The 26775-nt window shown below is 43.6% G+C and overlaps 1 protein-coding gene across 1 annotated transcript in view; it reads left to right on the top strand.

Annotated features, from left to right (window-relative positions):
* The window catches only part of LOC311234743 (disintegrin and metalloproteinase domain-containing protein 12-like), a gene marked incomplete at its 5' end in the record, with an annotated part of 240247 nt that overhangs the window by 157708 nt on the left and 55764 nt on the right, over positions 1–26775 (top strand). The window contains 4 exon segments of the mRNA XM_084321986.1: positions 797–966; positions 1101–1185; positions 14046–14192; position 14194. Of these exon segments, the coding sequence (XP_084178112.1) occupies positions 797–966; positions 1101–1185; positions 14046–14192; position 14194 (403 nt within the window).

Here is a 26775-nt window from a genome sequence, read left to right on the forward strand (position 1 = left end):
CTTTGGGTCTGTCTGAAACAAAAACAGAGCTCTGGATAACTTGCTTGTGTGTGTGTGTGTGTGTGTGTGTGTGTGTGTGTGTGTGTGTGTGTGTGTGTGTGTGTGTGTGTGTGTGTGTGTGTGTGTGTGTGTGTGTGTGTGTGTGTGTGTGTGTGTGGTGTGTGTGTGTGTGTGTGTGTGTGTGTGTGTGTGTGTGTGTGTGTGTGTGTGTGTGTGTGTGTGTGTGTGTGTGGTGTGTGTGTGTGTGTGTGTGTGTGTGTGTGTGTGTGTGTGTGTGTGTGTGTGTGTGTGTGTGTGTGTGTGTGTGTGTGTGTGTGTGTGTGTGTGTGTGTGTGTGTGTGTGTGTGTGTGTGTGTGTGTGTGTGTGTGTGTGTGTGTGTGTGTGTGTGTGTGTGTGTGTGTGTGTGTGTGTGTGTGTACGTGAAGATGGATTAACATAAGGAAGCATGGATGAAGACATGACAAACATACTCGGACCTTGTGAACATCTGAAAACGGAGCCATTGTCTAGACTCAGAGACTGCATGTTTTTTCCTTTAAGTACATAGCCGCAGTGTAATTGGAAACTGACAAGTGAATTCTGGTTCTGTTGCAAATGTGAAGGATACAGGGCAGGCTAGTGGAACCACATGTGACTTAATTCAGTGGACAGTGAGAGCTTAAGGGCTGTGTTTGACTCCGTTCACTTCGTCCCAAAGGTATCCCTCCATTCATCTCTAAGCCCGTAAAGCTCTCCGCCATTCTACCCGTCACGAATTGTCTCTGTTTGTGTCCGCATGTCCGTCCGCCTCCTCAGTTCTACAGGGCGCTGAACATCCGCGTGGCCCTGGTGGGGCTGGAGGTGTGGAGCGACTCGGACAAATGTCCCGTCACCCAGGACCCCTTCACCACGCTGCACCAGTTCCTGGACTGGAGGAAGGTCAAGCTGCTGCCCCAGAAGCCCCACGACAACGCTCAGCTCATCAGGTGGAGAGCTCTATAGCCGACACGAGAGTAAACACACACACAGTACACGGGGAACTGTGACAGAAATGCTGATGTTTACTTCATGCTCTTATTTCCCTTTTCCGAAATCGCTCTCCCTCCTGTCCTGGGTCCAGCGGAGTTTACTTCCAGGGTACCACCATCGGCATGGCGCCCATCATGAGCATGTGCACGGCGGAGCAGTCCGGGGGCATCGTCATGGTGAGCTTTAACCCAGCTCTTCCTGTAAGGCCGGAGCGGTCGCGTCAGATTCAGCACATACATTGTTCAGAGCCGCCAGGCTAACACAGTCCAGACGTGCTGTGCACACAAAAAAAAAGGTGTTCATTGTTTGGCGGGCGAGGGACGCGTTTGTGGCGGCTCTCTGGAGGAAGTGATGATTGTAAACAGCAGGATGTTCACACCGCCGCTCCCACATTAACCCACATTAATTCACACTAATTCACACTAACTCGCACTAACTCACACTGACTGACCCACATTGACCCACACTAACACACACTACTAACCTATACCCCTGAAAACACACATCCACACTAACCCAGATTAACCCACACTAATCCACACTACCCTACACTACCCCACACTGACCAACACTAACTCACACTAACCAGACTGAGCCACACTGACCCCTACCCCTGAAAACCCACACCCACACTACCCCACACTGACCAACACTAACTCACACTAACCAGACTGAGCCACACTGACCCCTACCCCTGAAAACCCACACCCACACTAACCCAGACTGACCCACACTAACCCCCCCCCCCCCCCCCCCCCCCCCCCGAAAACGAATACACATAAGAATACACACACACACACGCACACACACACACACACGCACACGCACACACATACCACTCCAAGGTCATTTGAAGGCACTCACTTGCACTCATTCAATCAACCTTTTTCCCTGATGGTTGTAAAAGGGAGTGGGTGTGGTATGGAGGTAAATCACAGGCTACAGTGTTTAAACAATTCCACATTTGCATTTTTACGAGATGTGATGAATTGTTTACACCAGCTCATATACAGCAATATAAAAATATTTATTTATTTATTTTCTACACACAACTGTACAACGCCCCCGGTACAGTTATTGCACATAGAAAATAAACTGCCCTGGTGGGTTTGGGTCCCTTTACTAGATCACAAAGGCACCCATGGCAAATTGCAAAGGCGTTATCAGCCCAATACATTTACAATAAAACCCCCAACCAAGGCGTGTGTTTCCCCATTAATAGATATGTTTTCCTTTTGGCAGGAGTGGCTATAGCTGGCTATCCCCAGATGTGTGTCCTCCTCATTACTTACAGATGGCAGATGGCTTGGAGTGAGATTAAAGGCCATGTATGGCGTTACGGAGCCTCTTAAGATCAGATGAGCCACTTCTCATACCGTACACACTGCCATGTGCAATTATCAACCTCAAGCCCTCTTTTTATTCGGCCCACATGTGCTCTCGATTTCACGGTTTGTACACGGGCGATGTTTCAGTTTAGTAACTGAACGCCGCTGAACGTCAACCGCTGGGGTTAAGTTGTAAAAGTAAACAAAACACAGGGCCAGTGTAATCTTGTTTTGGGAGATGAGATATTCCCCCAACTAGGCTGGTAATGGTATCAGAAAAGAAAGACCATAAAAAGCCTTTCTCTGTGCCGGGCGAAGCCCCTCGTGTTGTCACTATCACAGCTAGCTCACGGCTACTTAGTGGAGACGGCTTGCGGCTTACCACATGCGCTTCTGCGGATTCTGATATTACACACCCTTCGCGGGGAAGCACTCAGCCATGTATCACACATTATGTGCAGTTTAATACACACACACACACAGGCCACTCATAAACATGACAGGGGAAGAAATTAGATTCCCATCCTTCCAGTAAAAAAAAAAAAGGCAGGAAACTGGTCCCACGATGCGACTCTGTAATCAGGGCAGAAAATAGCTCTGCTTTATATCGGCCCTGACATATGACCCCCTGGCCTCCCTTTAAGGGAAGGCGCATGTGACTTTTCTCCAGCACAGTATATTCTATACTCCACAGAGGAGGGGGAGAGAGACCGCGCTTTTAAAGCTGGTGGTTCTCAAAGAGTTTTCCTCCTCTCTAGGCCGTGGAGCCCCACTTGATACGTTTTGTATCCCAGGGTTTCTGTTATTAGGTATGAAGTTCCAGAATTCCATAACTCTCTACTGTAGGGGAAAGGATCCCTACCTCTACTTTTGACGTCTCTGCTGGTAGTACTGTATGATTTATCCCCCTGTCTGGTCTATCATTCATTCTTGTGTTGAATTAACCTCTTCCAGCTTCTTGAGATCAAGTGTAATGAATCAAATGAAAAAAAGGGTAGATGATTTACATGGTTTTTTGTAGATACAGTATTGAATTTTGCCATCCGGACACATGCTATTTTAAATATGAATATAGAATATAGAATAAAGAATATCAGGCCTATAAATTACCTTATTATGGCCAAGTCATACATCTATGGGTCGGGCCCAATCTCCTCTTTCCAATGACAGAGGTCAATCTGGATTTAGTACCACCAGGCGCCCGTAACAGGGCAGCAAAGAAATAGAGTACAGTTACCGTACTTTTTGTAATAAAAAATGCTCCACCATTTTTCATCAGATTGAGACGTGTTTTTTTTTCTAGACATTCACAGAAAAGTAAAGAAACGAACTACGTTATATTTTATGGCAATAATGTTCAGGTTTGTTCAACCCGTGAGACATAGGTCATGTTCACACCTACTGTACCCTGTTTGGTCCATTTTAAGTGAACCATGGTCCCTTTAAATCAATAGTCTGTTTTGTTTGGCGAGGTGTGAACACAAACCAAACTATTGTGACGACCAAACAACCGAACAATGGTCCTCTTGAAAAGTTGAGACTCTGTCCGTTTCAAAGTGGAACATGGTGCGGTTTTCTGTTGGTGTGAACGCAATCGAACTTTATATACCGGTAGTACCTAATCTAGGAAGCAAAGTAGCCTACAGTGCATTGCGGTGTGCGCTCCGTAATAGTCAGACTTGTGCCACGTGCGTAATGACAGTCTCTCTCTCTCTCTTGTATAGAAACAACTCACCAAAATTGACTATTGCACAACTGATTTGACAAAAAAAGATCCACCAAAATTCCCCTTTTGCTGAAATCCCGCCACTGTTCAGGCGGGATTTTCCCGAAAATGATCTGTCCAATAGAATGAATGACCTGGGCGACTGATCTGTCCAATAGATGAATGACTTGGCGACTGCATGTCCTTTGTTTACAAATTAGGTTAGCTCAAAAAAGGGCAGTGTGAATACAAACCAAAATCAAACAATGTATCATTCTCACATTTGGTCCACCAGAAAGTCCGGACTATACATGGACTTTCAGATGTGAACACGGCCTTAATCACAAAAAAATAATGTTCAAAAATTATTTCATGCCAGGTGGCTCCAAGTTTGACAGGGGCTGGCGTGAGCGGGGTAGTGTAGTTTTATGAAATTTGAAAGCCCATCTAAAGCACTGGGTCTCTTCTTTTTATTTCCTTGCGTCAATATCTGCCGGTTTTTGACTCAATACGCTGAGATTGCTATAAACTCATATTTTGCTATTAACACTTAAAATTATTGGTAAACAAACGTAGTGCTGAACATATACACTTTGACTGCTGTTTTGATAGGGTTAGGGTCTTACTCTTGGCTACATTTGAAAAAAACCCATGAATGAATACGGACTGTATTAATCTATTTATGACGTGAAATTATTCTCTGCCCGGTACCAGGCCCGTCGGGCTTAAGGTTAACCCCGGTACCGGACCACAAATGACATCACGTCATAAATCATTCTCTCTGTGACATAATGTCACAACAGCAGTCATAGTGTATATTTTCAGCAATACGTTTACCAATAGGTTAAAGTGTTATTAATGAAATGAGTTTAAGAATTGTATTCAAAATTCAGAGTGACAATTGATGATAAATTAAACTGGAAATCACATATAAAAAATGTTAAAAGAAAAATATCCAAAACCATTGCAATATTATATAAAATTAAACAGGAACTCTGTTTGTTTTGTTCTACTGTTCACTCATAGTTCCATACATAACCTACTGTGTGGAGGTATGAGGGAACACATATAAAACAAACACTAACCACATTTTCATAATGCAGAAGAAAGCCATAAGAATTGTGAATCAAGCAGATTACTATGAACCGAGAAATGCACTCTTTATTAAATCAAATGCCTTAAAATTGGAAGATCTTGTCGATCTTAGCACTGAAATAATAATGTACAAAGCACATAAGCACTCACTTCCAAGTGGCATTCAGGAGTTGTTCCAGACTAGAGAGAGCCGATATAGACTTAGGGGAACTTGTGTATTAAATATCACAAAGGCAAGGACAAATATAAAAAGTTGATGTATATCTGTTAAAGGGGCTAAATTATGGAATAGCTTTGACAAAGAAGTAAAAATGTGTAGTTCGCTACATACTTTTAAGAAATTATTCAAATATAAGGTGATACAGGGCGGCTAAGTGGCGCAGTGGGCAAGGCGCTCGCCACTAACGCAGGATATGCTGGGTTCGAGCTTCCGGCTTGGCTGGTCGTTCATACTAATACAATTGGCAGTATTAGGGGGTGGGAAAGCCGGTGGGTGGGGATCGGACGTTGTGGACAGCGACTCCTACAGGTCGGTTGGTGTGCCTGTACAGCAGAATCAGGAAGCAACGGGGGCGGCGTGTCCCTCCCACACAGACCCTCGCCGCTGAGAGATCGCGCTGAGATCGCCCCTCGTATACCGGAGGGGACACGTGATGCAAGGCTTTGTCCACATTGCAGCCAGCTGCTTCTCGGTTCTTCATGCACGCCTGGTGATAGTAAATCCAAATTGAACTCTGTCATTGGAACGCATAGATTTGGCCCGATCCATAGATGTGCAACATCGCTATAATAAGGTCATTCATAGGCCTCATATTCTATATTATATAATAATATTTCAAATTGCATGGGTTCCGGATGGCAGAATTCAGTACTGTATCTACAAAACCTCCTGTTTAATCATCTTCCCTTTATTCATTTCCTTAGATTTTTTGTATACGTGATCTCAAGAGGGTACTGAACGAGATCAGTGGCAGTTTTTTATGTCTGGTCATTTTTAGCATGGTGTTATTCACTGTCAAAGATGCAAAGAAACATCAGCTTACCCCACATTTAGCATAAAACGCCTGACGATTGCATACCCAAAGTAATTTGCGATTTATTATACTTTATACTTATAGCACATGCATGAGTCTGGTCTCTTTTGAAAGGTAACATTCTGAAGGTTCTTACACAGTAACGTTTCACTTTGAGTGCTAATGTATTAGAGAAACAGAGGTTTGCTTTGAACACACTGAAATAAAATATTTGCTCCTTACTTTTGTGTTGACTTGTTGCTAGATGCCTGTTCTTCGGTTCCAGTCGAGCGGTAGGAGCTGGGAAACATAACAGTTCCATAGCCTGAAGTCGTATGTAGTACAGGTCCAAAGTTTATGAAAATCCCACAAAAAATGTGTGTTTTACAAAGGTTTTTGTAATGTGTGTACCGCAATAATTCAGCGTGATTATCCAAAATGGCCGTCCGCTGCCATTCATTCAGATGCACGAGTCAAAACAAAGAACTTGTAAGTCTTCTTCTGCCCCCTTCTCGTTGCAATCAGCGCTCATCTCGGATAGCTTTCGGAGAAGACTCCTTGTCTACGGTGGTCAATCATCTTCACCATCAGTGGTGACTGGTCAGTTCAGGACTGTTTACAACCAGACGTGGTCACTCGTTGGAACGGCTTGTCAAATGACGCTTGCGGATATTTCGTCTTGTAACTCGAGACCCGAAGCATGCAATAGGTTGAGTGTGGTGACGATCGAAAGGCGGCAAATTCAACTTTCCAACAATGTATTGGTAGCACGGCAAAGATGCAGCCAAAGGTCAAGAGGTTAAATACATAGATAAAATCGTCAGCAGCCTACACACAGCGTCTCCCTGAGTAAAAAAAAGATATGGCTGGTTTTCGTTGTGATTATAAAAAGGGAATTGCGTATGTAAATACTTATATTCAGGGCCTCCTAAACTGGAGTTTAAAGGCGGCTATGGCCTGTGTTAAAACAGATGCTTGGCTAAGACAGAGGTCGCTTCAAGGTCATATTCTTTTTTTTTTGTATTTTATTTTTTTATTATTTTTTAAACAAACACATAAACAAACATGACAACACACGATAAGATATACAAGCATTAGTTGTCAGTGCACATCCAATGAAATCACATTTTAGTTAATTGTCTTATATAGGATATACCCTTAATACCTGTTATCTAAAAACCTACACACATATGCTCCAGCTCGTACCCCCCCCTTCCGGACCCCCCATTGGATAATCCATCCATTTTCCCTCGCTCCTAACCAGACATTACCATTATATGCTAGCTTTTATTTTCTCCACCACTTCTAACCACAATGTCATTTTGGATTCATTGAGACCCAAAATTCTTGCTGTAGATATTTCTTGATAGATCACATCGAGATATGTAATAATCCAGACCTTTCGGCACATTTTTTCCGGTTGGAACCATCGTGATGGTCATATTCTTTTAGAGATAACATTCGCTCTATACAACAGACAGACAGACAGAGAGAGCGGTGTGTTTTTGGGTTAGGGGTGACGAGTGGCTGATCGGCTGCCGTCGCCTAGGTAACGAGACGAAGCTGGTCAAGGTCGGCATTCCTTAAGAGTAGAGAGAGGAGAGAGAGAGAGAGGAGCGGTGGTCCCTGTACATGGATGGGGAGAAGCTGGTAGAGAGAGAGAGAGAGAGAGAGAGAGAGAGAGAGAGAGAGAGAGAGAGAGAGAGAGAGAGAGAGAGAGAGAGAGATGAGAGGGTTAAGCTGTTGGTTCTTCCGGTGGGAGTTGAGTCTGAACAGTGAGACAGATCACAAGCTGGTAGGAAGCAAGGCAGTCCCCCTGCTGGAGAGGAGAGCACGGGGGGAAGGGAAATGGAGCGCATTACAGAGGATAGCGAGACAGATAGATGGATATTTTCTTAGCTTTTTCTTAGACCTCTAAAGACTTTCAATTCACTTAATTCTGTATGAGAACCTTTGTTTATGTAAATAAACATCCTTTTTTGATACAACCTGAACTTTCAACGTATGTGATTGATTGATTGATTGAAAACTTTATTAACAGATTGCAGAATGGGTACAGTACAGTACAGCTCAATACACACAATTGTTAAGGGGATGCAGACCAGAGAAAGGGGGGTTGGGTAGGCGGGGTGGGGGAAACTGTACAACTGTACAAGCAAAACTGTACATTGGAATATCGACGAGACCATACTTGGTTCCAGGAAGAGGGTCTTTGAGAGTGGTTTTGAAAGTGGGTAGTGATTCACATTCCTTTACAGCTTTGGGTAGGGTGTTCCACATTGATGTGGCATAATTGCGAAACGTGTTTAGTCCCTTGTTTGAGCCGAATCTGGGTTTAACATGATTTGTGGAGCTCCCTCTGGTGTTGTGGTCGTGGTATTCACTGACCTTTGGGAAGTATTTTGACATGTACATGGGTATCTTAGTGGTGTAGTGTATCTTGTAGACCAGGCCCATTGCAAGTTGCTGTACTCTGTTGTCTACTCTAAGCCATCCTAGGTAGTCAAAGTGGGCAGGGGTGAGATGGGTTCTAGGAGTAAGGTCAAGTAGTAGCCTGACCAGTTTGTTTTGAGATGTTTGTAATCTTGTTTTTAGCGCCTTTGAGGTACTTTGGTACCATGAGGTGCAAGCATAGTCGTAGTACCCTTGAATGAGTGCTCCTGCCAGAGTCTTCAGGGTATTCTTGTTATTCCCAATGCACGGGGAGAAGAGATTGTGAGAATTCCACCGAATGATTGCCTCCATGAAACGAACAATATACAATGCAGAGATGGCCAGAAGAGGAGATGGACCAGGCTGGAAAGACCAAAATCTTACAGTAACTACATCCCAGCATGTTCTGTTTCACTGGCCTCTGCAGCTGAAGATGTGTTCTGACTGACTGGACCAGAGAATTTGTTGCAGCGTGGATCTCGTGAAGAGATTCAAGTCAAAGCTAATTTCTCTCTGATATGCCAAGAGTTTTATAAACATCATCTTCGTCAGTAGGCTCTAAGCAGCGTGGTCTAGCAAGAAATATTAATTCCTCAAAAGGCCTTTATGGCGCACTACCTTCTCCATGGTTCTGAAAACATTTTATTCTGTTCTGCAGTGTTGGTGCTTTTGGCCTATTTTACCAACTTTTTTTACCTGTGTGTGCGTGTGAGTGTGTATGTGTATATTGAAATATAATAGAACTCTTTGGTGTGTGTGTGTGTGTGTGTGTGTGTGTGTGTGTGTGTGTGTGTGTGTGTGTGTGTGTGTGTGTGTGTGTGTGTGTGTGTGTGTGTGTGTGTGTGTGTGTGTGTGGTGTGTGTGTGTGTGTGTGTGTGTGTGTGTGTGTGTGTGTGTGTGTGTGTGTGTGTGTGTGTGTGTGTGTGTGTGTGTGTGTGTGTGTGTGTGTGTGTGTGCACTTCCATAATTCATACTTGCTGTGGGTACAGTCTCAGCTCCTAGCTGACCATGCTGCATCCTACCACAGTGTGGGATCATCCCTATGTTCCCCGGGTCCTATGTTCCCCGGGTTCTATGTTCCCCGCTTTGATTGATTAATAAATTGAATTTTTTATTAAATTTTATTATTTTATTAATTATTAATGTCCGCCTTGTTTCGAACGGTTAAGCTTAGGCCCTCTTTCGAACTGGTTAAGGTTAGAGTTTGGAATCAGGGCTGGTGGTATAAAATTTTCAATCAATCAATCAATCTAAATGGCAGCCTGTCCAGTAGCAGAGGTCTAGAGTGTGGCGTTCCGTAAGGAAGTTGCCTAGGACCTTTTCTCTTCTCTGTATTTACTAATGACCTATCTTGGGCTACCAAATGTGCTACAACAGTTCTTTATGCAGATGATTCAACATTGTATTACGCTGCACCATCATGCAATGTACTTAATGAAGTTTTGAGTAGAGAACTTAAAGTTGTGCATGACTGGGTAGTATGTAATAGACTTGTCCTTAATATCTCCAAGACTAAATGTATTGTGCTGGGAACAAGGCACAGGTTATCTACAAATCCAAAGCTTCATTTAAACTTGTGTAATTCGGCAGTTCAACAAGTTTGAAAGTACTAAACTCCTTGGAGTGATGCTGGATTGCACTCTGTCTTGGTCTCAGCATATTAATTATATTGTTTTAAAAATGGGAAGAGCAATTGGTATTTCCAGGAAATGTGCTTCTTTTGTTGCCTGTCCCCTTTTATGTCAGATAGTGCAAAGTTTAGTTTTATGTCATCTTGACTATTGCTCTGCGATGTGGTCATCTGCTGCCAGTGGTGACCTCAGGAAGCTCCAGGTGGTCCAGAACAGGGCAGCTCACTAAGGTCTAATGTGAGCCGTATGCATGCCCGCCTCTCTTGGCTTAACGTTAAAAATAGATTGTCTTTTGTTCAAGTTGGTCATGAGCAGTAAAACTCCTGTTTTTATACATAATCAGATTGTTTTTAGTAATACTGTGCATGAGCATTACACTAGCTTGAATTGCCAGGTCCTAGAACCAGCGCTTTGGGGAGATCTTTTATTTTTAGAGCATTAACTCTTTGGAATGGCCTGCCTCGGAACCTCTGCTGCATTTACAGTATATTCACTTTTTAAAATAATCTTAAATTGTTTTTAAATTGTTTTTAACACTGTAAAGTATTTTTTTGTTTTTGTTTTACACTAATGTACTTTTAGTTAATTGTTACAGTAGTTTCATTATGCATTGTGTGTACTGACTTTTAATAATTTTGTTTTTGCAATCGTGATTGTTTTTGTATGTTTTTTTGTGTGTGGAGTGGACCCCAGGAAGACTAGCTGGTTGCTATCGCACCAGCTAATGGGGATCCCTAATAAAATCAAATAAAATCAAATCAATCAAAGTGGGGAACATAGAACCCGGGGAACATAGGACCCGGGGAACATAGACATGCTCCCCACAGTGTCAGCTCCTAGCTATCCATGCTGCATCCTACCAGTCTCAGCTCCTAGCTAACCATGCTGCATCCTACCACAGTCTCAGCTCCTAGCTAACCATGCTGCATCCTTTCACACAGTATCAGCTCCTAGCTAACCATGCTGCATCCTACCAGTCTCAGCTCCTAGCTAACCATGCTGCATCCTACCACACAGTATCTCTGATATTCCTCTCTACTTTATTCTCTGTCTTCGCCCCCCTGGTACAGTATCTCCCTTTATTTCCCCCTCTCAATCTAGAATTATATTAACTGCATATATTACCTTCTCTCTCTCTCTCCCTCTCTATCTATCTCTCTCGTTCTACCTTCCCCCTCCCTCCCAGTTTCCCTTCCGATAGCCTATAAAGAACTAACCCATCTTGCCCCTCGTTCTGCGTCTCCTCCTGCTTTCCAAAGGGCAGTTGTCTCTCTTATCTGTGTGGTGGAAAGTCATTGAGCAGTGGGTTTATGGAGCATCCCAGCAGTAGCTGTCTGCCCTGGCAGCCGGTGTGATTAGGACTGCTGGGGTGAGGAATGGCAGACAGCAGTGTGGGTAATAGAAGGAGTACAAGGCAACAGGTCAGAGTGACAGTGACTGTGGAGGGAAAATGTGTTCAAATGGTGTTGTTGCTTTCAACTTCACTGTCAATTACCTTCTAACCAGACTTGCTACTGTGACCCTAAATTGAACGTTTAAGGTTGTGCAACAGTGCACTGTTGATGATTCCGATGGTAAATGGTACAGTAAATGCAACATTTATATAGCTCCAAAGTGCGTTTAAAAAAATGTGTTCCTCACATTCACCCATTCACTCACCCATTCACACACCGATGGGCGGAGGCAACCATGCAAGGTGCCAACCTGGGCCCCGTTCCCCGTACCTGGTTCAACTAAGTCGATCAAGATGTCATTATCCAGATTCAGTTAACCCGATGTTTGAAGCCGGGATTTTCCTGTTCCTCGAAGGTGGATTCAGTCTCGTTAACTCAAGCCAGACTTGAGACCCAGGATAAGTGCGCGTGCCCGCCTCAGCCGAGAAGGCAGCAAGTGTCGAGAGCAGAGATCCTGATTCTCTAGCGGCATTGATTGATTAATTGATTTAAAACTTTAGTAACATATTGCAGTACGGCTCAATCGCCTCGCCGACAAGTTAAATGCGTTATCTATAGGCTAATTTTAAGTCCCTCATTACCTCAATCAATCAGATTATATTTCTTTAAACTTGCCTGCTGGATTGAATAATCAAATGAGATCTTGCTAGCGAAAATAATTAGTTAAACTGTTATACAAAATAACGATACGGCTCTCTTCCCATTGATTGATGTATAGTCGATCTTTTACTTATCTCCACTGTGGTGTAACGGGTTCTTCTTTTGACTTTCACGCAGACGACCGGGGTTCGAAACCTAGTCTTCCCCTTCTTTTTGCGATGTAGGAATAATTCAATTTGGTGCACGTTGAGAGCTATATAAAGAATGACATCCTCAATGCATGTAGATTTATAATATTTTAACTTGAAACTAGGCTACTTTGGCGTATAATCATTAATATTATATTCCAAAAAATTATATTGGAAACACGGGGTTTCGAACACCGGTCGCTGGGTTGCCAGGATTGAGCACTACCGCTGAACCACTGTGCCAGATGGGATAAATTCATTGTTTATACATTAATGAACGAGACAAGATCCACAATCCACGCATAGACACTTCAATTTTATGCTTGAATGAAACACAATCCAGGCGCTCCATTAAACATCCACAGCGGAGAATATGAAAGGAATCAGAGCCAAACGAGCGATAGGTTTCAATCATTAAAAATATCCCCGCGGGATTCACATTTGCAATGCTGCGCGTTGTTAGAATAACCACATAATGTGTACATCGCACCGAGCGAGCGCCACGGTATATATAACGTGCATTATTTAGGACAAAGTGAATTTAGTATCAGCATTTTGGGTCTATTTTACATTTCAAAAGCCCCCTCTGGAAGAATGGAGCACAAAAACGTAATTCAGAATGGTATAAAGCAGATCCTAGACTGTGGGAATAATTTCAGGAAACGCGCTGTCACTTTCTTTGCGGGGGCGTGGCTGTGCTTCATCCGGCTAACTTGAACTTAAACCCTGCTTTCGACCAGGCTCAAACTTTTGGATCTGTTGTCATGGTGATTTGGACAATCCAGGTACGGGGAGCCGGAAAGTCCGGCTTAAGTCAGACTTAACCGAAAGTTATCCGGCTAACTCAGTTATCCAGGTACGGGGAACGGGGCCCTGCTCATTGGGAGCAATTAGGGGTTAAGTGTCTTGCTCAAGGACACTTCGACACGCTGCACGGGAGGACCGGGAATCTAACCGGGAACCTTCTGATTACCAGACGACCGCTCTATCTTGCTCCTAAGCCACTGTCGCCCCATTAGATGGAGAGGGTAGACAGTTTTAAATTCAGTTTTAAATTCCTTTAAAAATAAAAAATAAATAATAATATATATATTATTATAAAATTTTTTTACTAAGAGGTTGGCAGTCGACTACGGCTCCTTTCGATCGATTAGTTGACTATTCGACTAATAGGGGTCAGCCAAGTCCTAATGCACAGGCACTTTGTACCACAAGGGCTAGCACCAGCCGACAGGCACTTTAAGGCAATATGCACTTTAAACTGGAACACTGAGCTATTTTAGGTACTGTAGCATTTTTTTTATTGTTTGTGTAATACTTCTATTGTGGGGATTGCATTGCATGTATTCTTGTGTGTTTTTATATTGTATGTTTTTATACTGTATGTACTGTATGTTTTGGCACCAAGACAAATCCCAATCAATCATGTGTTGAAATGGCAATAAAGGTTTCTATCTATCTATCTATCTTAGACTCAGACACACAGACACACTGAAAAAAGGTATTTTGAAATGTTTGGTGTTCTTGGTTTTAGGGAGATTTTTAAGCCCTGATCATTTGCACATAATGTCATGTTGTTTTCTTCCCAGGATCACTCTGATAATCCGCTGGGTGCTGCAGTGACTTTAGCTCATGAGCTGGGACACAACTTCGGCATGAACCACGACACCCCAGAGAGAGGCTGTGGCTGCAGGATGACTGTGGACCGCGGTGGGTGCATCATGACCCCTTCCACTGGGTGAGAGGCTAACCGACTATTCCATACAATAAAGGGTAGTACACAACTACAGGGTAATTATAATCATGGCTTTTTCACCCATCCAAAATTACAAATAATTATTTGTCATTACCAGACATTACCAGGTAATTTCTGGTTATTTCTGTGTTACTACACAGTACTTCATCATGTAACACAATGGGCTATATTGTATGCATTATCATCATATTGCTGAGTGGGGTTAAACTGTTTTCAAGGGTGCCTTGATACAACAAAATGCTTTATATAAGTGGCTACGTGCTTCAGCTCTCTGAAATAGTGCTGTTATTGATGTTACAATGCTCCATCAATGTGTATTTACATAATATTTAGTGACTGGTTGGTTGGTCAGTTGTTTTTCCCTATTTTTTTATTTGAATTCATTTTGCGTGTTTAAAATGTAGATTTTTCCGAAAATGAAAATGACACCGATTTGCCAGCGACATCAAATCCACCATGTCATTTTTGTGGCTACAGACTTTAAAATCTCTGGCTCAGACAGGCTTTGGAATGTGGAGTTTTCAACAGGCCACAAGGATAACAGGGACCATTCCTTAGAACCGCCCGCCCGTGTTCCGTGTACCTTCATGTGGAACCGCTTTAACAATTCCCCGACCAGCCATGTTCTTAACGAATATGCAAATGACGCTCCCTTGTGTCACACTGAACTTTTCTGAATGAATTAGCGGCTCCCTTTTCACCTTGTGCTCACTGACCGTTAGGAGAGATTAATTGAGCCTTGCAAAAGCCACAGGGCTGATCGCTATCATGTGTAGACACTTCTGTTCTCGTGTCTCATTGTCTCATTGTCTCAGTGTTAGTGTTGTTGGTCGTGCATCTTTCTCAAGCTTCCACACACACACACACACACATACACACAAGCGCGCACACAAGCTCATGTCGGCCCAGAGATAGAACAGCTGTTCTCGTATTCTCCTCCTGTTGCCTGGGTGCTTGCGATAACCGGGTTGCTGGGAGTGATGGACCATGTGACTGTTCTTTAGTAAACAGCAGTCAGATAAGATGTACCCAGAACCTAATACCAGATTTCACCCTTGGTCTGATACCAATTTGGCTTATCTGATGGTGAGTCTTGCGAGCCACAGGCGGGGACGTGCTCTTGGACGGATTCCACAGTTACCCCGAGGAAGGACGGGAGAAGAAAAGGTTACAAAACAGAGGGAACTGTCGGGTTGGATAGACGAGGTAGTGGCCGAACAGTGGAGTCTGTTATTGCAATAACAACCGGCCCTATCTCAAGCCCCCGCCCTCTTTTCTTGATCCTACCAATCACAACAGGATCAAGAAAAGAGGGCGGTGGTTTGAGATAGGGTCAATTGGAATTTAAGTAAATCCAGCCGTTGTCCCACTGGTGTATATCTAAATTGGGCTCTGGTCCAGTTTCGAAACAGTTCAGATGGCACTGCCTCCAGTTCAGAACTGCGCTGAGCATCATGGGGCTAAACGACGTGTGAAGGTGAGGGTTGAGAGTCTCTCATCCGTTAACAGATCCGCAGCCTGCTGAGGAGGAGCTTGCGTCTGGGGGAGGAGGAGGAGGGGGGAGTGTGTTTTCACTGGGCCCCGGTCCTCGCTGCTGTCATTGGAACGACGCCATGAAACACAAGAGCAAAACTATTCTCAATTATGCACGCTGGGAGCAAAGCACGGGTGGCCCGCGAGGGTGTCGTTCGAAAATGCCAGCATATCTGTCTGAATAGGGGAGGATGGGGGGCAGCGAACCACGCTGTCCCGTCAGAATTGATTCCCAAAAGAAGAAAACGAAATAGGCCAGTAGAAAAACGTCCGCGCTAGAGTTGGCAGTGAGTTCATGCTGTTAAAGCTCATGCAACATTCATAACAGCAACAGAAAGGGGGGGAAAGGTTCTCTGTTGTGGCACACCTCTGGATTATTTATGCATTGCACTTTGAAATATGTTGAGTGCGTGCTGACTACATTTCAGTCATCGACTAAAGACATCCCGTGATGTCATAGTGCAGATCTTTGGAAGAATGACTTTCCTGTGACTCAGTAGATTGAAATTCGATTTTTATATTACTTTTATATGGCCAGGTTAGATTGGCGGAACTCGTATCATATGATCTATCTCAGCAATATCCTGCCTCACACTCATTCGGTTCACATGATCCGCCCAGTGTAGCCATTCCTCAAACCTTAATTTCTTCCAAAACGAAAGCCTCGCCTTGTTTCGCAAAAGGGATCATTTTAAATATACAATCTCGTAACTAAAGGATTTGCTGAAAGAAATAAACATTTTGGTGCATGGATTACTCGATTTCAACTACAATAAATACAACGTTATCATGGTCATTTCCTGGTTGTTAAACAAGGTAGGTAAATACTTCACCTACACACAGTAATACTGTACTGACAGCACAATTCTGATGTAATTAAGAGATTTGCTGAAAAGGGCATACAGTAGGTTTATAAAATGCTAAAGTGTGGTTTGAGTTTTGTCAACAAAGAAAATAAGTGATGGAATAACAACAGACTGACTGCTGGTGACGCAGGGTTGATCAAGTAGGACACCATGACTCAACGTGACCTTCTGATAGCAGAGTTGATCAAATAGGACACCATGACTCAACAAGACCTTCTGATAGCAGAGTTGATCAAGTAGGACACCATGACTCAACAAGACCTTCTGATAGCAGGGTTGATCAAGTAGGACACCATGACTCAACAAGACCTTCTGATAGCAGGGTTGATCAAGTAGGACACCATGACTCAACAAGACCTTCTGATAGCAGGGTTGATCAAGTAGGACACCATGACTCAACGAGACCTTCTGATAGCAGAGTTGATCAAGTAGGACACCATGACTCAACGAGACCTTCTGATAGCAGGGTTGATCAAATAGGACACCATGACTCAACGAGACCTTCTGATAGCAGAGTTGATCAAGTAGGACACCATGACTCAACGAGACCTTCTGATAGCAGGGTTGATCAAATAGGACACCATGACTCAACGAGACCTTCTGATAGCAGGGTTGATCAAGTAGGACACCATGACTCAACGAGACCTTCTGATAGCAGAGTTGATCAAGTAGGACACCATGACTCAACAAGACCTTCTGATAGCAGAGTTGATCAAGTATGACACCATGACTCAGCGTACATATATTAGGTTTGATAAATAAGGCAAAATCTTCATGTACTTTTCTTTTCTTTTGTTTTCAATTCTGAGTAATGTCCTTGTTTCAACATACTCTGGGACATGGTCTATGGATAAAGACCTGCAGTAATTATACAAACAAGAACCCAAGCACACCAACAAGAACCCCAGAGAGAGAAAGAGAGAGAGAGAGAGAGAGAGAGAGAGAGAGAGAGAGAGAGAGAGAGAGAGAGAGAGAGAGAGAGAATATTATGTGAATACTGTGTGTGATATAAGAGTATATGAAATGCTATTATATAGAATGGCGAAAGATGTGGTTGTTGACCATGTTCTGTTATGGATTTAATATATATATTTATCTTTTTATATACCCCCTATATTGAGGATGACAGATCAAGTCTTAGCAGTAAGCACTGCAGTCTAGACTATACATTAATAGTTCAGCTAGCCTGCCATGGAGCAGGTTAACCACAGGGCATGTGAAGGACGGGAGATATTATTGCCACGGAAGGAGTAGTAACAATTGGGTAGCTGATTAGTGCTGATAGAACACACCTGCGCATCATTAGTTCACCCACATCTCACATGCACACACCCCGACTAGGGCTGAACGATTAATCGATTTTAAATCAAAATCGCGATTTGGAATGATGCAATTATCACATCGCAAAAAATATATATATTGCACATTTACATTTTTTTTTTTGTACATTTATTTAACCAGGAAGTCCCATTGAGATACAATATCGGTTTGGGAGAGGGAGGTAAGGGGTTTTAGATTGTGTGTTGTGAAGTTTAGACTTCAGAGAGGGAGTGTAAAGTACAGAAAAAAAAGGTACTGTTGGGTACCGGTATCGATTCCCAGGTAAAAAGAAACATTTTCAGGCTCGGTGTCCCGAAAAGACCCATGCGTAGGCCAGATGCAAGCCGCATTTTACAATAAACCTCTGTGGGGCTGCTTAAAAAAATTATAATTATAATCGCAAATTTAATCGCAATCGCAATATCTGTCAGAGAAATCGCAATTAGATTATTTCCCAAAATCGTGCAGCCCTACCCCCGACTAGGGCTGACCTTCGAATTTCTCTTTGGCATTCGAAGCTTCGGGGCCGAGATTCGATTTTAATTTGAAGCTTTTTTTTTTTTATATATATTCAAATTAAATTTTTTCATTCAAATCCCATGCCCATCGAACGAAGCTTCGAAGTATTTAAGACAGCCCTACCCCCGACACACACACACACTACAAGACACTAGGTTAGTCAGGAGTAAGTTGAGTGGAGGTGAGGTTGGAGTTGTGACATAGAGAGAGAGAGAGATTGAGATATTCGGAGTTGTGTACGGTGAGAGGTAGTGAGAGGAGAGGTGAAGGCGAGAAGGTGTTCATTCTGTACTGGACCCTAGACTGGCTGAGAAACCCCCTTGTGTATTGACCCTGGACCGGACGACTACCCTGAGTATTGAACAATCCCTTTTTCTGTCGGCGAGCCTGTTTTGGGTTTTTGACCCTCGGACTGAATCATGACCATTCTTTTGCTTTTTCCCACTGGATTCTGCCCTGAATTCAATAAATACTTGTATTGATTGATATTGCTCTTGTGTTGACATTTGAATTAGTTTGTATTTTAACTGTGGCTAGTCTGAACCCCACCAGGCTTGTCACAATATATATAGTTTCTCAGCCAGCTCAGCCATTGTCTTGGAACTGAACATTTTGTTCAAACTTAATGTTTTTCATACGTTTTATCTCGTAAATTGCACTCTCTGAAATATTTAAGCCTTAAAATGTCCCTTCACCAGAAAAAAAGCAATGCTGATTTATTGTGCACATAATCTCACAAACTCTAAAACAGTTTTACACACATAATGACCGTTGAGAGTTTGAATGTCCTCGAGTGATCGAAGGCCAATGAATTCTTATGTTGATTACAGCTCAATGAAATTATGTAAATTAAAAGGTAGTGATAAGGATTGCAATAGGGATGCTCAGTGTACTCCAATGACATCACTGGAGGACTTACCTTATTCAAACACATTAACTCAAAACAGTGTGTTATATGTGCGAATCTGTGCATATTTTTTTGGTGAGCTGCCCCTTTAATGCATAGTTGCCTGTTGACAAAACCAGTCATTTCAGAATCCAATGTACCGTAGAATCCATTTTCCTCCTGTCACAGATTTGGATTTATTTTCTAAATGCCAGGGCCCTGTGTCTGCCCTCTGTCCAGCTACCTTCTCAGAATGCGAGACACAGCATCACAAGGCAGAGCAGCTATTCAACAGTGTATCTGGGACACTCTTAACATAGACCTGCTAACGGAGGGAGGACATGCTGCATCTAAATGATGTGATTATCAGTGACGCTGCCAGCTGCACTCAGTGACAGCCTGGCACAGAGACAGAGAGAGAGAGAGAGAGAGAGAGAGAGAGAGAGAGAGAGAGGAGAGAGAGAGAGAGAGAGAGAGAGAGAGAGAGGCAACATTCAAGTTCAAGTTCAAGTTTCTTTATTAGTTGTCATACAGAAGTACAGAATACTTTTATACAAAATGCTTCTTTCTGTTACGCTCCAGAGACTGTGCTAGACAAAAATAGATAAGTATAAAATAAGTATGGCAAGTGTAAAATAGAAGTCAAGTACGTAGACAAAAGTGTTCAGTATATCATATATACAATGTACAATGCAGAGTAGAAGTAACTGAGTTACAATACAATATACTATACAGTACAAAGCAGAAATGGGATGAGGTACAATTTAGGTAAGGTGTAATGAGGTATGGGTTGTAGTGCAAATTCTTTACCAATAAATATAAAGTGTGTTTAGGTGTTCTAAAGTGGGTAAAGTGGGTGCTGCAGTGAGTTGTTTGTTTACAGTGAGTGTGTGCGTGTGGATGTGTGTGCTGTGAGTGCATTTGATGGTTGTTACATAGTGTTATTGTCATTTAGCATTCTGATGGCCTGAGGATAGAAGCTTCTTCTGACTTCTTCTGACTTCCGAGCAACCATGTGTTTTTTATTTGTCTTTTATCTCTCTCAGTGGAGGAAAAGAGAGAGACACACACACACACACTTACACAGAAAGACAAAGAATAGAGAGAGAAAGAGAGGGGACGAGAGCGATAGAGAGATAGAAAGATAGACAGAAAGAGACAGATAAGAGACAGAGGGGACAGCAGAGCATAGACATCTATATACATATGACAGGTTTCTACCATATTCTGGATCTGAAGTCTTTCCCACAAGGGTTCCGTGTCATCATGACAACTAGACGGGGGACCCACGGAGACATGCAGAGTTGGCATGTTTTTTTAAAGTGGGGAAACTTTTTTAGAAGTCGAGCTGAGAATTGCATCATTTGGGAAACGGCGCAGAGACAGAGGAAATTGCTTTGGGTGGTTAACTGCAGCGTTGGTTAACAGTTGCAGCGTTGTGTGCAGTGACTGGGTGGAAGGGCGGGATGCGGCGGGGAGCCGTGGCTGCACCTCAGACCCAGAGGCGGGTTCTTGATTAGGAAACAAGAATGACCTACATGGCAACAGAGAGGAGGCTCTTGGCTTTCATGATTCGTTTGTTGAAGTGAAAGAGAGAGAATCTGTAGGCATTTCATCTGTGAGGAGGTTGGAGGAGAGCTATAGAGCAGTAGGTTACATGTAGGCAAGTCAAATGTAGGTATACCATAATCAGTGAAACAGCATAAACTCGACCCTGCACCTCAAATATGCATTTAGGCTCTCTTACCTTCGCTGTGTTTTGCCTATTAGTCTTTATATGGATTTGGCGGTCTGAAATATTATTTGGGGAAATGACATAGGTAGGGGAGAGTCACCTTAATTGTAAAAGAAAATTTCACTCTTGGTACGTTTTACCTACATGATAAATTATTTGAGAGGAATGACTAAGTGTCTCCTAGCATAAACCACTTCAAGTTTTTCAATCAAATCAAACAATGGCTGTGAGGAATTAAAGCGAAAGGACACTGTCCGATGTTAAAAGCGATGTCATTTTTACGTTGATTTCATACCAAGCATGTGATTAGATTATGTATAAAAAGAAGTCTACTATTAAAACGTTCTGGATGTACCAGCATTTGTATGCTCCCTTGGGTAGTGTAGACGTAAAACACTCACCTACCACCGCAGAGACCCGGGGTCAACTCCCGGTATCGGTACTTACGGCTTGGTCAGTCGTCCTTCGAACACAATGGCCAGTGAGGGTATGAGTCCTGGTCATTGCAATAGCGACTCCTACTGGTTGGTTGTGGCACCTGTTCAGCAGGGAGGGGATCTGGGGGAGACAGTGTGAACCTCTGCTATGTTATGTGTTACGCTCTCCCAGTGAAACTCCTCACTGTTGGGTGAAAAGAAGCGGCTGGCAACTTCATATGTACCAGAGGACGTGTGGTAGTCTACACCCTCCCCAGACCAACAGAGGAGACATGTGGTAGTCTACACCCTCCCCAGAAAGACAGAGGACACATGTGGTAGTCTACACCCTCCCCAGACCGACAAAAGAGACATGTGGTAGTCTACACCCTCCCCAGACCGACAGAGAAGACAAGTGGCAGTCTACACCCTCCCCAGACCGACAAAGGAGACATGTGGTAGTCTACACCCTCCCCAGACCGACAGAGGAGACATGTGGTAGTCTACACCCTCCCCAGACCGACAGAGGAGACATGTGGTAGTCTACACCCTCCCCAGACCGACAGAGGAGACATGTGGTAGTCTACACCCTCCTCAGACCGACAGCGGAGACATGTGGTAGTCTACACCCTCCCCAGACCGACAGAGGAGACATGTGGTAGTCTACACCCTCCTCAGACCGACAGAGGAGACATGTGGTAGTCTACACCCTCCCCAGACCGACAGAGAAGACAAGTGGCAGTCTACACCCTCCCCAGACCGACAGAGGAGACATGTGGTAGTATAAACCCTCCCCAGACCGACAGAGGAGACATGTGGTAGTCTACACCCTCCCCAGACCGACAGAGAAGACAAGTGGCAGTCTACACCCTCCCCAGACCGACAGCGGAGACATGTGGTAGTATAAACCCTCCTCAGACCGACAGAGGAGACATGTGGTAGTATAAACCCTCCTCAGACCGACAGAGGAGACATGTGGTAGTCTACACCCTCCCCAGACTGACAAAGGAGACATGTGGTAGTCTACACCCTCACCAGACCGCCATGTCCGCCTCATGACCAGGACAGTGACACACGTTAGGAATATTGGCATAACGAAGCTATGAGAAAATATAATAATAATAAATCTAAAGGCGGCTGGGTGGCGCAGCGGACTAAGTGCTCGTCACCAACGCGAGAGACACTGGTATCGAATCCGGCTGTCAGCGGTGCCTCCGGCTTGGCCGGCCGTCATACTGACTCAATTGGCAGAGTCAGTGGGAGGGAAGCCGGGTGGGTGGGTCCGGGTCGTTGTAAACAGCGACTCCTACAGTTCGGTTGGGGCGCCTGCACAGCAAGGGAAGGATCTAGGAGAGGTAGTGTGACCTTCCACACGTTACACTCTCCCAGTGAGAGTCCGCGCTGCCAGGTGAAAAGAAGTGGTGGGCTGGGTACACATGTGTCGGAGGGAGAATGTGATAGTCTCCGCCCTCCCAGACCGACTGTAGGGGGTAGAGTGCGCAACGACCAGGAAGGGGATTGGGAATTGGCATAACGACTAACATTGGGATGGGAGAAAAACGGAAAAAGAAGGGGGGAAAAGATAATTCAAAAAATATATATAATAATTGTTCTGAAGGATCAGATTAAACCGAATATATATATTTATTTATATATATATATTTAGTTGTATTTGTATATCCCCTGATATCCCTTGTATATTCCTTGTACAATGTGCATTGAATATCCCTTCTGGTCTACTGAACATCCCATAATAGTCTCCATTCTACCATTGGACGAGACCTTGGTGCCAGGTCGCCATACCCCTCAGACCAGGTTCAATCGTACCGCTCAACATGTATGGACAAGTCCTAGTTCCGCGTAGGAATATGTCTACCGCACCACTAATGGTACTATTTGTTCATAGTGCGTATATATACTGCGCTATTAAAGTAGAGCTTTCTTTTAGTCCAGTTCCTTACCCTCCAACAGAGTGACAGACGCAAAAGCCTCCCCGCGAACCACGTGTGGGCAGTAAGGCCAATTCGGCCCAGTATCGGCATTGAGACATCGTGTATATTAATATTTGAATAGTCATATTTGGCACTATATCGTCGAGTTGGACGTATTCTATTAAGCTAATAATAGTCTATTCATATGTAGTGCCTCGTGCGGTAAGAGTTCTATAGTAATCAGCACCCCCATCGTTTCGGGCATCAGCTGGACGCTTATCCAGGGTGGTTGACCCCACGTGAAGCTGCACCCGAGGAGCTCCAGGCCAAAGAGCGAGTGGACCTGTATATTGGATTATTCTACCGACGACGGCTAGCCTTCCACGGCTTGGATTATGCTTTGAGTACTTTGATTATTCTATGGATAAAGGCCAACACTGCGGTGTGTTGGAAATACCCCCCCCGGAGAGGACGACAGGTGAGAAGACGCTCTACACGACGAGGTCGCCTCACGTCTCTCCATCGTGGACCGGAGGACGCCGGCCACAGAGAGTCCAACTGCTTTCATCTGTGGATCGAGGATCGCTGGGCACCGGGTCGCACGACTGTGGGCTCTCCCAGGATACCCTCGGCCAGACGGGATACAGCCAGACTCTACCCCCCCCCCTCCAGCTGTCCTACAAGCAGTCGGAACCTTCCCCTAGTGTATCCAGCTATATAATCATTCAAGTATCATTGCTATTGTTCCCTAAATATTCCAGGTTGTATATTTGCTTCCTGCGCAATCAGAGATTGGACATTCGATATTGATCTACCTACGAATACTCATTTGCCATAAAAGTGCATACTATTTCAAATCATAAATGTAATTAAGTGATCGTTGTACATACCTTTTGCTATGTATTATTATTAAACGCAGACTTTCGACTTGGTACATTTGTGTTGGATCCGTTTATCAGGTGGGAGTGTTTATCATAATTATTTATACCTAGTACTGGGTGGCCAGAGTCTAAAGTACAAGAGGTAGTGGTAGTAAGTATCATATCTAACCATACAGTCAGGGAATTGTACCCCTCAGTTACAATAATAATAAATCTAACAGATTATTGGCCAATCCAGCACATGCTTTTGGGGAGGCACACATTTGACCACATTTCTATTTCGAACAAAAATTACTTTGGTGGCTTTCTGAAAAAAGCAAATATTAGATTAAGGGGGAAATAATTCAACCTGTGCTCAGAAGTCAAGGTTGTTTGGTGTGACAGTGGGGTGACAGTGGCTCAGTAGGTAGAGCAGTCGTCTGGTTATCCGGAGGTTCCCGGTTTGATTCCTGCTCCTCCCGGGCAGCGTGCCGAAGTATCCTTGAGCAATACACTTAACCCCTAACTGCTCCTGATGAGCAGGTTGGCACCTTGCATGGTTGCCTCTGCTGTCGGTGTGTGAGTGAATGGGTAGAATGTGAGGAATTTTAAATCGCTTTGAATAAAAGCCAATAGCTTTTATATATATATTTATTTATTTGAAAACCAGTTGTCAGGCCACCATCCCCCCTGAGTGGATGAATCCTGATGATTTGTCTATGTAAAGTTTACGACTGTACTGGTCATACACCACAATGAGAGAAAAGGTGCACATTAGAACTGAAACGCTGTACATTCATGACTCTGCTACTCCTTGCCATTTGGCCACGGTTTGAAATCTTCCGATTACTGTAACAAGCTGTTCAGAAGTATTGGGACCACAAGCAATACATTTGTTTTAATCAATGAATCAGCTGTGCTTTTTGGAGTCAGGAACACTGCCTACCCAATGTACTGCCCGGTTTGTAAAAGTGTTTAATCAGGGCATCGTTTTGGTATGGCAAGGTATGGCACTCGCCATACCTTGGCAAATAAATATGTATGTGTATTTCTGATTATACATGCGCAGGATGTGTGTATTTGCCATGTCTCGCCCCTTCATCAACGGAGGCCGACACACAGTATTCCAATACACATCTCACTACATTTTATGCATGTATAATCGCGGGAGGGGGGCCGGGGGTGTGGTCTTTTGTGTGTAACCTGGTCTCGCAATGGATATGTTTGTTGTCAGAAGTAGGGATGCTCGATATTGGCTTTTTTACCGATACCGATATACCGATATTGTCCAACTCTTAATTTCCGCTACCGATATCAACCGAGACTGATATATGCAGGGTCCCCCCCCCCCCCCCCCCCCCCCCCCACCCCCCCCCCCCCCCCCCCCCCAAATGGAATAATTTCAGGTAATTAACATTACATATCTCTTGTTGTGGAATTAACACAACATTATGCATACTTTTGACAATAAATAAAATCAGAATTTGTTCTTACTTGCTTGCCTGGGTAAATAAATAAAGGTTATAGAAATGTAACTAACTTTAGGTTAGTTGTAACGTTAGTTTAGGTTCATGTTAACGTTAGATAATGTACAAAATAAACGTTTTCCGCTGCTATAAACGTCGCTCTTTTATTTTGAAAACCCCCAGAAAGGAAGTCATTATATTTGCTTTAGTGACCGTCCGGTTCTGTGTTAGCTCAGGTTAGCTACGTGCAGTAGTTAGTATTATATTATCAATACCAGCCATTGGATTACTGTTTTCTAAATTGGGGAGGCTTTTAATCGTCAAGGTAAGAGGATTTTAAGTCATGGTATCCATAAACCATAAATAAAGGTTTGAAATTAAATAAACTTCAATCGGTTTGGATCCTTTGAATGAATGAGAATGTCCACAAACACGGCTTCACGTAGAAATCACTGACTGCGCGCAGAGACGAGTGCTTAGGCAAAAAATTGTTCCGAGTATATTTGCTTAGAAAGCGTAATTGTCTAATTAAATAATTTTTTATTTCTCCACGTGGTAAATACACAGGTCACAACATGTTTACATGAACGTTTTGGAGTTGTATTTGGAGTGTATTTGGTGACTGTAGGACACTGTAAGGGAACGTCAGGCTATTGCACCGCCCACTTCCAGTGATGAAGCTAAGCTACGCTAACGGAGCGACTGTTCCCAAAGCTAAATGCACGCACAGAGACAAAAAAGGTATGTATCTTCTTGTCTAACTCCAGGGAAGATGTTAAATAAGCTAATTTCCCAAAATGTTGGAGTTTTCCTTTAAGTGTGGGGTTGCCAAAAAAATTCCTAAATCAAATCGGGTCGTGGTATAAAAAAGTTTGAGAACCCCTGGCTTAGTGATTATAACAGTGCAGTTCAGCATTCAGTAACCCATACTTTTTGTGAACGTGTTTTTGATACTACATTCTGTTGAACTCCTCAAAACCATACCTAAGGAAAATTGTGAAAAGACAGTTATGATATTACATTCTGCTCAG

This window comes from Notolepis coatsorum (genome assembly GCF_963971535.1).
Source record: "Notolepis coatsorum genome assembly, chromosome: 9".
NCBI classification, from domain to species: domain Eukaryota; kingdom Metazoa; phylum Chordata; class Actinopteri; order Aulopiformes; family Paralepididae; genus Notolepis; species Notolepis coatsorum.